Source organism: Chiloscyllium plagiosum, unplaced genomic scaffold, assembly GCF_037043375.1.
Source record: "Chiloscyllium plagiosum isolate Xiang-an unplaced genomic scaffold, Cpla_swu_hap1 HiC_scaffold_36, whole genome shotgun sequence".
Taxonomy (NCBI): Eukaryota; Metazoa; Chordata; class Chondrichthyes; order Orectolobiformes; family Hemiscylliidae; genus Chiloscyllium; species Chiloscyllium plagiosum.
The window spans coordinates 45,231,890-45,245,143 of record NW_028270174.1 but is presented as its reverse complement, the minus strand read 5'-3'; the positions used below and the strand labels follow the sequence as shown (position 1 = coordinate 45,245,143).

Sequence of the window (13,254 nt, the reverse complement as noted above, 5' to 3'; positions counted from 1 at the left end):
ACCCGATGTGTCCTCTTTTTTCTTCATATGAGGAATTTTCCCCTCATTGTGTTTTAAAAAAGATCCTCAACCATATTCAACCCATCTGTCCTACTTCAACCCACAGTCTATTCCCTCCTTTCCAAGACATCAAAATGGTTCCCTTTGACCTCACTTTCCATTCCACCATTCAAAGGACATGCCTCTACTATTTCTAGCACTGCCATCAAGATGCCACCACCGAATAAATCTATCCCTTCCCTGCACTGTCAGCATTCTGCAGAGACTGTTACCTCCCCAATATCTTATCCACTCCTCTATCAATTCTGACATATTCTTAGCCCCCATACCGTTTTTTGTAATCTCAGGGGCCATTCACCTTATCCCTTCTCACTGTCCAAAATTCCAAACACACCTTCCAAATGAAACAACATTTTCCTTGTACTTCTTTCAATGTAGTCTATTGTTTTCTCTGCTCACAATCTAGTTTCCATTACATTGACAAGACAAAAGGAAGGCTGGGTGACCGCTTTGCTAACATTTCCATGCTTAATCTGTGACATTATTTCAATGAAGTTCAATGCCAGCCGGAAGGGAGAAACCTCCCCTGAGGCAAGGTAATCCTCAGGTAGAATCCACCACTAACCTGTCTTTCTCTAATGAGAGAGCAGTCCTCTGGGACAATTGTCAACTTTACCACTGTTATCACGAGTTGTGCCTTTTGCTCTGGGCATAGTCACAATCTGTTCTGCCAACACCTCCCCCCACCCCATCAACAGACACTTCTGAAAAAGATTCATACATGACTCAAATAGTAACTCTCTTTCTCTCTCCACAGATGCTGCTATACTTGTTGTACTTTCTGTCTTTATCCTAATCCTGAAGGCATAATGATTTCAGATTGTGGTTATTTATATCATTGTGCACAGTCAGGTTTTTTTACATTGTTATCATTGCTCTGGAAAATCAGACACAGAGTCTTTATATTAAAAAAAGTTACTGGAAAAGCTCTGCGTGTCTGGCAGCATCTGTGAAGAGAAATCAGAGTTAACATTTTGGGTCTGATGACCCTTCCTCAGAACCTGCCAGACCTGCTGAACTTTTCCAGCAACCCTGTTTTTGCTTCTGATTTACAGCATCTGCAGTTCTTTGGGTTTTTACAGAGCCTTTATAGTTTTGTCTTTTTATATCTTTGTGACATCCAATTTTAAATGTTGTTGTATTCCTAGTTTTATTTCACTCCTCCTTCATGCTATTCTTTTTTGAGGGGACATAATTATAAAGAGAAAGGCAGAAGGTTTAGAGAAGATTTGAGGAATATTTTTCATCCAGGTGGTAGTGGGAATCAGGAGGAAAACCTCATAACCCTTTAAAAAGTAAGTAGATGAATACTTAAAATGTCATAATTTAAGATTATATACAAAACATTGGAAAATGTAGTACATCAAGCAGACTTGATGGGCCAAAGGACCTCTACTGTGCTGTATGACAATTATTCTATGACTATGGCCCCATTTTTCCACATCACTACTTTTCTAACTAACCATGTCTCTACCCTTTGACATTTCACACATTGCTACCACCACTATTCTTGCCACCACTATTCAGTTTAAAACCCCCTCTACTTTCCTATTTGGAACAAATGAATGAATGTTTTTATTGTCATCTGTATTTTACATTGAGAAAAGCAATAAAATACAGTGAAAAGCCTTTCTACTGTTGACACAATGCGATCGCATTTTAAATAGTTTTTAAAAAAAGAAAAATTAGAAAGATATAGCTTAAGAAGAGTCTATCTATCCTCAGCCAGCTCATTACCAACAACATCTGTGCTGTTTCTTCACTTCATAAGAACACTGGCTTCAGCACGGTTCAGGTATCGACCATCCCAATGGTTCAGGCCCATTATCCCTGTACTGGGGAGGAAGACAGAGCCAAATACAATAACTACAGAGGGATTTCTCTACTAACCACCAGTCTTTGCAGGAACCATCATCAAGTGCCTCCACTATGTGGCTTAGTAGCTCCTGCCAGAATCACAATGCAGATTCCATCTATCAAGAAGCACTATGGACATGATAATTTACAGCAAGATGATTCCAAAAAAAGTACAGAGCTCAGTAGGAAATTATATCCATGATGTAATGATATGCAACCATAAACCTCACCAGCATATCTACCACAGACCCCAATGTTTGGGTCTGGGAACGTTACATCATCTTTTCCATCTTCCTTGTCACAACAATCCACCCAACTCATGAAACTTCCACTGGGAAGGAGTTACACTACAGGGCGAGCAGAAAATTCTTCAAACAATGTCATCTCTAGCCTAAAACCAAGATCCCCATTACATCTGTTACTAAACTGCAGTACACAGATGATACTTGCGTGTAGGCACACTAAGACACCAAGTTCCAAACCTTCGTCAAGGAGACTGGTGAAAGAATTGGTCTCCTCCTACAGTCTGCTCTACTGCATAACATGGTCCCAAACTATCAAAATCCAGAGTAAACCATGAGAGAATATGGATCAATTCCCACATCTGAGGAAGTGAATGCTTGATGACACAAACTCCAAACCTGGCACCAAGTTCATAATCTACAGGGCAGCATTATTACCTGCCCTGGTGAATGCATTGGAGGTGTGGGTAATGTTAACAGGCATATAAAGGAATATCAGCAGCAATATCTCTCCAAAATCTGACAAATCTACTGGCAGTATAGGTGCTCCAATATGGCAGACCTCTATTATGCCAACATTCACAGCATTGAGGCACTTGTCAGACTTAATCAATTGTGTCAGGTGGGGCCACATCATCTGCATGACTGGGAGTTCTCTCCTCTGAGCTTTATCTCAATAAATATTTTTGAGAAGGTCAAATCCTTCCTGTAAAAATATTATACCAATAGACCATAAACCTTGTAGCTTCTTGACTTTTTGCAATTTTTCCTAAGCTTCTGCGCATGTTGCATTTCCTTTGCATTTTGCTATTAATTTGTAATGAACATAGAAATCAAAATTTTAAATTGTTATTTACTCTGCATTTTCATTGCTGACATCTTGAACTCAGTGGGATATTGTTTTCCTATGGGTGAAGCCAAAGTAAGTGACTGTTTTCAGCATTTTACACTCCTTATCAGGAATTCTGCTGTTCTTCCACTGAAGGCACAAGATGAGAGTAAGCAAGCCCAGCAAACATTCAATTTTAAAACAAGAAGAATTTTCCTACACTTTTATTTATAATCTCATAATAAATTCCCAAATTAGATAAAGATAAAGAATGCCTTTCAATTTATTTAATCTCTTAACGCAAGGCAATCATTCTTATCTTCCCATTACTTTATCTGAAAGAAACAATTCAATGCTTTGGCCTCAAATGCGTTTTCTAGCAACACAGAGGAAGCATATTATCAAGCTGCCTGTATTGATAAAAGATAATTACAGGCAGAGACAGACATTGTAGATAATTTCTAACTTTTCAATAAACAAACTAATAAGTGCCTTACAAACTAGCTTACAATGGCATTTCAGTTATATTGAAGCTTGTTTGATGATTACAAGAAATACTTTGGTTGTCTTTTCTCCTCATGGAGTACTTGATGAAAAAACTGTTATGGAACATCGAAAGGAAATGTTTTGTCAGCTTGTACAAAACTGGATAATCTTGATAATTTATGAGCAATCAAATGGACTTGAAGGGACAATCTTTTTTTTAGATTACTTACAGTGTGGAAACAGGCCCTTCGGCCCAACAAGTCCACACCGACCCGCCGAAGTGTATACCACCCAGACCCATACTCCTACATTTACCCCTTCACCTAACACTATGGGCAATTTAGCATGGCCAATTCACCTAACCTGCACATTTGTTTGGGATTGTGGGAAGAAATCGGAGCACCCGGAGGAAACCCATGCAGACACGGGGAGAATGTGCAAACTCGACACAGAGAGTCGCCTGAGGCGGGAATTGAACCCGGGTCTCTGGCGCTGTAAGGCAGCAGTGCTAACCACTGTGCCATCATGCCGCCCAATCTTATTAGCCTAACAAATGATAGTGAAAAGCTTACCTCAACCTCTCAACTTCAATCCTATCTTTACAGATACAGTAAATAAAAACCCAGCTCTTTACTTTGCTGCTCAGATTTGAATTAAAATGATAAAGAGAGACCAACAACATAAGATAACTTTGATTTGCACCTTCAAGGAAGGATTCCAGCAGTTTTGGATTAGTGACTAATTGTCTGATCAGAACTGCTGATAATAATCTGAGGCAATTGGATCTAAGGCAACATCACAAAGTTACGCAGCACAAAAGAAGACCATTCAATCCATCTTGCCTCTGTTGTTCTTTGAAAAAGTCCAACTTCCTCTCTTCTCACTAGGTTAAGTCATCAGCTGGGGAAAACAAATCAGCTGGATTTTAATTGCAGAGCTGTTCAGCAGGAAATTGAGTGGAAAGAATTAAAGTTCACCTGACTACATAGACATTTCCCTCCATCATTCACAGTAAGATTTATAGAAACTAGGGATCAATGTAAAATACTCACATGACCATTCTCAAATATTGCACGAACTGAATCCAATTCCCAAAGAATCTGCTTGAACCACAGTTCATAAGCTGCAATTTATAGATGTAAAAACTTTAAATTACCAATAATTTATTGTGCAATAAGTTATTGTGAATAATTTGCCAATGTCAACATGTTTTTATTATTGATACTATAATGTTAGCAGTTTACCTTGGTGAGTTATAATAAATAGATGTTCATCATGTATTTTGTTTCCATTCTTCTCACTTTGTAGTTCTTGAGCATTTATTATTTTATCCAACTTTAAAGAAAAACAGAGTTTAAAATTCAGCATAAAATGGACGGTTATTTATGCTCAGGGAATAGGAAAATAACATGTGATATCACATCTGTTGTTATATTTGCTGTTGCTTTTATTAACTTTAATGGCTATATCAAACTGAGGGAGAGAAAACTGGAGATCGACAAAAATAAAAAGATGGTGCAAAAACAGCATTCAGCAGAATTTCTGCTGTTTCCTAATTTATTGCATGAAAATACATGTGGAAAATCCAGAGGAATGGCTATTTATGCTGATTTTCCAGAATGTCCATCTGAGTTCCAGTAGGAATTTAGGGAATCCACTTGAAAATTGAAGATTGGTGTTTCTCTTCCTTAAATGGGAACATAATTTTCTTCAAATATATTTAAATAGGTTATTCGAATAGTTTCTGTATATCTTTTGTTATTGTTAGAATCATAGAGTTATAGAGGTATGCAGCACGAAAACAGAACCTTCATTCATGCCAACTAGGCTTCCTAAACTGAACTAGTCACATTTAGAAAAAATAGCAATGAACAATACAGCACAAGAACGGGTCCTTCAGCCATCCAAGCCTGCACCATTTTGCCCTTCCATATTAAAACTGTCTTCTTTTATAGGACTCATCTCCCTCTATTCCCTTCCTGTTGATGTATTCATCAGGGTGCTTTTTGAATGCTGCTATTGTGTCTGCTTCAACCACCTCCTCTGGCAGAGTGTTCCAGACACTCACCACCCTTTGTGTGAAAAACATGCCTCACACATCACTTTCAAGCTACCCCGCCACCCCCGCACCTTGAACCTGTGTCCCCAGTAATTGATTCCTCCACCCTGGGTAAAAGCCTCATGCTTTTCACTCAATTCATGCCATTCATAATCTTATCAAGTTCTATCAGATGCCTCTCAACCTCAGCATTCCAGTGAAAACAAACCCAGTCTATCCAGCCTTTCTTCATAAGTAAAATCCCCCCATACCAGACAAAATCCAGGTAAACCTTTTCTGTATCCTCTCCAAAGCATCCACGTTCGCCATACTATAGGAAGGATGTGGAGGCACTGGAACGAGTGCAGAGGAGGTTTACCAGGATGTTGCCTGGTATGGTAGGAAGATCGTATGAGGAAAGGATGAGGCACTTGGGGCTGTTTTCATTGGAGAAAAGAAGGTTTAGGGGTGACTTGATAGAGGTGTACAAGATGATTAGGGGTTTAGATAGGATTGACCATGAGAACCTTTTTCCACGTATGGAAACAGCTATTACGAGGTGGCATAGCTTTAAATTAAGGGGGTAGGTATAGGACAGATGGTAGGGGTAGATTCTTTACTCAGCGAGTCGTGAGTTCATGGAATGCCCTGCCAATAGCAATGGTAGACTCTCCCTCTTTATGGGCATTTAAACGGGCATTGGATAGGCATATGGAGGATAGTGGGCTAGTGTAGGTTAGGTGGGCTTGGATCGGTGCAACATCGAGGGCCAAAGGGCCTGTATTTTTCTATGTTCTATGTTCTATGTTCTAGCTTGTAGTGTGGTGACCAGCCAGATTTTGGCCCATATCTCGCTAAACCCTGCCTATCCATTGTCTTTTAAATGTTGTAATTGTATCTGCCTCTATCACTTCTTCTGGTAACTTGAGCCATGTAAGCACCACCCTCTGTGTGAAAAACCTGCCCGGATGTCCCTTTTAAATCTTTCCCTTCTCACCTTAAACCTATGCCCTCTAGTTTGGACTCTGTTACTCTGGGGAACACACCTTGGGTATTCACCTTATCTGTGTCCCTCAATATTTTATATCTCGCCATAAGGTCACTCTTCAGCTTCCTACACTGTCAGGAAAAACACTTCCAGCCTATCTAGCTTCTCCATAAAACTCAAAGGTTAAGTGAGTATAACCAGTGTGATTACTGGGTCATACCAGATAAATTGAGTGTAGATTTTAGTATTGAATTATTTGGTGAGTGATATCAAATTATATTCTACCTTATAATGCAAACATATTAAAAATAAGTTAGATAAAATATGGCAAGACACAATTACATATAGGTAAAGCAATATATTAGAGAAAGGAATACCATTAGAAGTATGATAGACAATTAGTTGAATTGGATTCCTGATGAAGGACTTTTGCCCGAAACGCCGATTTTACTGCTCCTTGGATGCTGCCTGAACTGTTGTGCTCTTCTTTTTGCACCACTAATCCAGACTCTGGTTTCCAGCATCTGCAGTCATTGTTTTTACCTAATTAGTTGAATTGCCAAATTCACAAAAGGAGATAGACTTATCCCAGAAAATTGGGGATCTTGTCATCAGTTGGAACAACAATGGATTTCTTATACAATATCGCACATTAAGAACAATAGAAACTGAAAATATATCGAAGAATAGTCAGCATGAATTCTTGTAGAAAGTAACAAGAAGTGTAGATAAGGGTCGTGCAGAATACAATAATTTGAATGTTCAAATGTCCTTCAAAAAGGCACAGATGTCATGAGGGCATGTAGAGGTGGTGTCAAGTCACAGAATGATACTCAGCTGGCTTCAAACAAGGAAGGTGGAATCATGGTTAAAGGTAGTTGTACAGAACAGGTAAAAGGTAGATAGTAGAGCTCCATAAGGATTGAGGATGGGACCAGTATTGATTGTCATTTATGCAAAAGGTCTCAAGTTGGAAATAGAAATACAGTTGTTCAATTTAGATTCACATTCATAAATCAGCGGACACTCATGAACCTCATAAAAAGTATGGTTAAGGATTAATTACAGGAATAAAAGAAACCAAGATTGGGAATTCATTTCCAAAGGATAGAATTGAAACTAGAACAGTTAAACTTACAAATAACCTGGATTTGACTGCACTCAGTTTTCTGTGAACATCTCTGATGTCTACTTTAGGAAACAAAGTTGAGGAACTAGAATACATGCAAAATTAATTTATTGGATTGAAAACAAATACTCAACCAGCTACAGCTCTTTTCTCCAGAAAATAAAGCTTCAGAAGTGACCTTTAGAGATGTTTAAGATTAAGCAATGATTTGAAGAGTAGATGGAGAGAAAATGTTTCCATCAGCAGAGGAGACCAGAACCAAGAGCCAGTGGATATGGGCCAGGTGCTGGCAGGTGGGATTAGATTGGGTTGGGGTATCTGGTCGGCATGGACAGGTTGGACCGAAGGGTCTGTTTCCGTGCTGTACATCTCTATGACTCTAAGTCCAATATAGAATTCAGGGGAAAATCCTTTACCCAAGAAAGTGGTGAGATTTTCAAGTTCTTGTTTGGATTGTTGTGGGTAAAGGAGAAAAGGAATTGAATTCTTGAGCCAAACTTGTAAAAAGCCCAGCAAGGGCGTAGATTTATCATCAGTGAGAATTTAAATGGTGTGTGAGAAAAATAAATCACCCACAGGATGGTGAGAATCTGGAAATCTTTGTCTGTAAGGGTGATAGAGGCAGAAATCCTCATAACATTTAAGAAGTATTTAGATGTATACCAAGATATACAAAGGCCAACTGCTGTAAAATAGGGTTAGAATAGTTAGGCGATTAACACAAAACAAAGAACAAAGAAGATTTTCAGCCCAGGAACAGGCCCTTTTGTTCTCCAAGCCTGTGCCGATCCAAATCCACTGTCTAAACCTATCGCCCAATTCCTAAGGATCTGTATCCCTCTGAAGGAGGTCCTGGGCCTCCTTCACCGCCGCTCCCTCACCACCAGACTCCTGGAGGAAGAACGCCTCATCTTCCGCCTCGGAACACTTCAACCCCAGGGCATCAATGTGGACTTCAATAGTTTCCTCATTTCCCCTTCCCCCACCTCACCCTAGTTCCAAACTTTCAGCTCAGCAGTGTCTCCATGACTTGTCCGGACTTGTCCTACCTGCCTAGCTCCTTTTTCACCTATCCACTCCACCCTCTCCTCCCTGATCTATCACCTTCATCCCCTCCCCCAGTCACCTATTGTACTCTACGCTACTTTCTCCCCAGCCCCACCTTCCTCTAGCTTATCTCTCCACCCTTCAGGCTCTCTGCCTTTATTCCTGATGAAGGGCTTTTGCCCGAAACGTCGATTTCGCTGCTCCTTGGATGCTGCCTGAACTGCTGTGTTCTTCCAGCACCACTAATCCAGAATCTGGTTTCCAGCATCTGCAGTCATTGTTTTACCTTGTATCCCTTTGTGCCCCACCAACTCATGCATCTGTCCTGACGCACCTTAAGTGTATCTACCGTGTCTACCTCTGCTATCTCTGCTGGCAGCGTGTTCCATGCACCTACCCCACTTTGTGTAAAGTACTTTCCATGTATATCCCACTTCAACCTTTCTCCTCTCACCTTGAACATGTGACCTCTCGTTACTGAATTCCTCACCCTTGGAACAAGTTTATCTCTAACCACCCTGCCTATACCCTTCATGATTTTGTAGATCTCAATCAAGTCCCCCTCAATCTCCTGTTTGCTAATGAAAACAATCCTAACCTACTCAACCTCTCTTCATAACTAGCACATTCTATACCAGGCAATATCCTTGTAAACCTTCTCTGCACCCTCTCCAAAGTGTCCACTTCCTTTTGGTAACGTGGCGACCAGAACTGTATACAGTATTCTAATTACAGCTGAACCAAAGTCTTGTACAATTTTAACATGACCTGCCAGCTCGTAAACTCAATACCCCGTCCGATGAAGGCAAGCATACTATATGCCTACTTGACCACTCTACCCACCTGTACAGCAACCTTCAGGGTACAATGGACCTAAACTCCCAGATCTCTCTGCCCATCAACTTTTCCCAAGGCTTTTCCATTTACTGTATAGTTAGGTCTAGAATCAGACCTTCCAAAATGCATCACCTCACATTTGCCTGGACTGAGCTCCATCTACCATGTCGCTGCCCAACTCTCCAATCTATCTATATTCTCCTGTATTCTTTGACAGTCTCCTATGCTTTCTGCTACTCCATCAGTCTTCGTGTCATCTGCAAACTTACTGATCAGACCAACAATGCCCTCTTCCAGATCATTTATGTATATCACGAACAACAGTGGCCCCAACACTGACTCCTGTGGAACACCACTTTCTCCATTTCGAGAAACTCCCTTCAACTACTACTCTCTGTCTCCTGTTGCTCAACCAGTTTTTATACACCTAGCTAGAACACCATGTGACTTCACTTTCTCCATTAATTTACAGTGGGAACCTTATCAAACGCTTTACTAAAATCCATATATGTGACATCAACAGCCCTTCCTTCATCTATCAACTTGGTCATTTCCTCAAAGAACTCTATTAAGTGGGTAAGGCATGATCCTCCCCCACACAAAACCATGTTTCCTATCACTGATTAGCCCATTCTCTTCCACTTGCTTTCCACTTCCACTTGCCTTCTTGACCACTCTATCCACCTGTGCAGCCACTTTCAGGGTACAATGAATCTGAACTCCCAGATACCTCTGCTCATCAACTTTTGTTGTTCCATTTTATCTCTCAGTACCTTCTCCAGTAACTTTCCCACCACCAACATCAGGCTCACTAGTCTGTAATTACCTGGATATCCCTACTACCCTTCTTGAACAGGGGGCAACATTAACAAAACTCTCCAGTCCCACAGCACTTCACCTGTGTTTAAGGATGATACAAAGCATGTTTTTTGTTTTTAATAGCACAGACTCAAAGAGCTGAAAGACCTTTTGCTGTCCTGTAGACCTCTACAACTAAGCAAAGATTAACATTTGGATCTCAAAATGGGAAATAAGAATCAGAAATTAACTAGAGGGAATAAGAGACACAAAAGTAGTGGAACAGAGAGTCATACAGCACAGAAAAGGCCCTTCGGTCCACCGAGTCTGCACTGACAATAACTACCACTAAACGTGCACAAATCCCAATTTCCTGCGCTTGTTCAATATCCTTGAATGTTATAGTATTTCAAATGCTCGTCCAAATACTTCTTAAAGGTTGTAAGAAAGCCAGTATCCAAGGGAATAGCCACAGGAGTTCCCTGCACTGCCTGCCACTTTCCTTTCCATCCCCTGACTGTAACCCATCTGCCTTTATCTTGCACCTTAGGTATGACTGCCTCCCTGTAACCCTCTCCACCTCCCGAATGATCCGAAATTCATCCAGCTCCAGCTCCAGTTCCCTAATGCGGTTTTTGAGGAGCTGGAGTTGGGTGCACTTCCCGCAGAGGAAATCAGCAGAAACGCTAGTGGTGACCCTTACCTCCCACATTCTGCAGGAAGAACATTCAATCTCCTCTCTTGTAGTGAGACAAGCACACTCCAATTATGACCTGACCAACAGTCCATTACTTTCTTGCTGTTATACTCTATGTCATAACTGATGAAAGTGGGTGCCCCATTTGTCTTCTTAACTATCCTATTTACATAATTTGCTAACTTCAGGGATCTGTGAATAATTACCCCAAGATCTCTTTGTTCCTTTGAGCTCCCCAGAATCCTGCCATTCATCCTGTTTTTTACTTTCAGAGTCCATCACCTTTGCAGGATTAATTACCATCTGCCACTGTTCTGCTCATTTGAACAATCCATCTCTATCTTCCTATATAGATGGGTTTGTAGATTAGACTCAGTCCAAATTTTGTGGCACAGACAGTCTCACACAGGGCACCTCATACCTTAAATACATTATCTGGGCTGACATGACACTAACTTTTAAAGTTCACTTTAGAATGTAACTTGAAAAATGTTCTGCGATTTATATATGAAAAATAACTGAAACCAAAATGTTCATTCTAAAAGATGACAGACTTAACAAACAATCCAAGTCGTTTTCAATTTATAATTTCAGTTATATCACACTGTAGACCTTTGCTGTAAATTCTGTGCCTTATGATCTTACACTCCACAACCACATGATGAAGGAGCAGTGCTCTGAAAGCTAGTGCTTCCAAATAAACCTGTTGGACTATAACCTGGTGTTGTGTGATTTTTAACTTTATAAGACCTTACAACCACCTTCTTCACTTTTAAACACCCTTCCAATCTTGGTGTCATCTGCAAACTTGCTTAACGTTGCCCCCACACTTTCATCCATATAATTTTGTATATAAGAAATGGAAGACTGGAGGATAGCAAATGTTGCTCCCTTGTTTAAGAAAAGGAGTCGGGACAATCCTGGTAATTTTCGGCCAGTGAGTCTTACTTTGGTTGTGGGCAAGGTGTTGGAAAAGATTATAAGAGATAGGATTTATAATCATCTGGAAAGGAATAATTTGATTAGGGACAGTCAACATGGTTTTGTGAAGGGTAGGTCATGCCTCACTAAACTTATTGAGAATTATTTGAGAAGATGACAAAACAGGTGGATAAAAGTAAAATTGTTGATTTGGTGTATATGGATTTCAGCAAGGAGTTTGATAAGGTTCCACATGGTAGGCTATTGCACAAAATGCGGAGTTTTGGGATTGAAGGTGATTTAGCAGTCTGGCTCAGAAATTGGCTAGCTGTAAGAAGACAGAGGGTGATGGTTGATGGGAAGTGTTCATTCTGAGCTCAGTTGCCAATGGTGTGCTACAAGGATCTGTTTTGGGGCCACTGCTGTTTGACATTTTTATAAATTATCTGGATGTGCATGTAGAAGGATGGGTTAGTAAATTTGCAGATGACACTAAGTAGGCAGAGTTGGAGATAGCGCCGAAGGATGTTGTGGGTTACAAAGGGACATAGAACATAGAACATAGAACAATACAGCACAGAACAGGCCCTTCGGCCCACGATGTTGTGCCGAACATTTGTCCTAGCTTAAGCACCCATCCATGTACCTATCCAATTGCCGCTTAAAGGTCACCAAAGATTCTGACTCTACCATTCCCACAGGCAGCGCATTCCATGCCCCCACCACTCTCTGGGTAAAGAACCCACCCCTGACATCTCCCCTATACCTTCCACCCTTCACCTTAAATTTATGTCCCCTTGTAACACTCTGTTGTACCCGGGGAAAAAGTCTCTGACTGTCTACTCTATCTATTCCCCTGATCATCTTATAAACCTCAATCAAGTCACCCCTCATCCTTCGCCGTTCCAACGAGAAAAGGCCTAGCACTCTCAACCTATCCTCGTACGACCTATTCTCCATTCCAGGCAACATCCTGGTAAATCTTCTCTGCACCCTCTCCAAAGCTTCCACATCTTTCCTGAAGTGAGGCAACCAGAACTGCACACAGTACTCCAAATGTGGCCTAACCAAAGTCCTGTACAGTTGCAACATCACTTCACGACTCTTGAATTCAATCCCACTGCTAATGAACGCTAATACACCATAGGCCTTAGCTCTATCCACCTGAGTGGCAACTTTCAAAGATCTATGAACATAGACCCCAAGATCCCTCTGTTCCTCCACCTCACTAAGAACCCTACCATTAACCCTGTATTCTTATTTGTCTTTCCAAAATGGAAAACCTCACACTTGGCAGGGTTGAACTCCATCTGCCACTCCTCAAC

General features: G+C 40.7%; 1 protein-coding gene across 3 annotated transcripts in view; it reads right to left on the bottom strand.

Annotated features, from left to right (window-relative positions):
- LOC122559359 (tryptophan 2,3-dioxygenase-like) overlaps positions 1–13,254 on the bottom strand; it is a 95,881-nt gene that overhangs the window by 68,368 nt on the left and 14,259 nt on the right. For 2 of the 3 annotated variants that reach the window (XM_043708807.2, XM_087980135.1), the window contains exons 3-4: positions 4,719–4,809; positions 4,527–4,597 (exon numbers count right to left, since the gene is read on the bottom strand). The exons of the other annotated variant lie outside the window; for it this stretch is intronic. In XM_043708807.2, the coding sequence (XP_043564742.1) occupies positions 4,527–4,597; positions 4,719–4,809 (162 nt within the window). The remainder of the gene's footprint in view (positions 1–4,526; positions 4,598–4,718; positions 4,810–13,254) is intronic. 3 annotated transcript variants of the gene reach the window in all.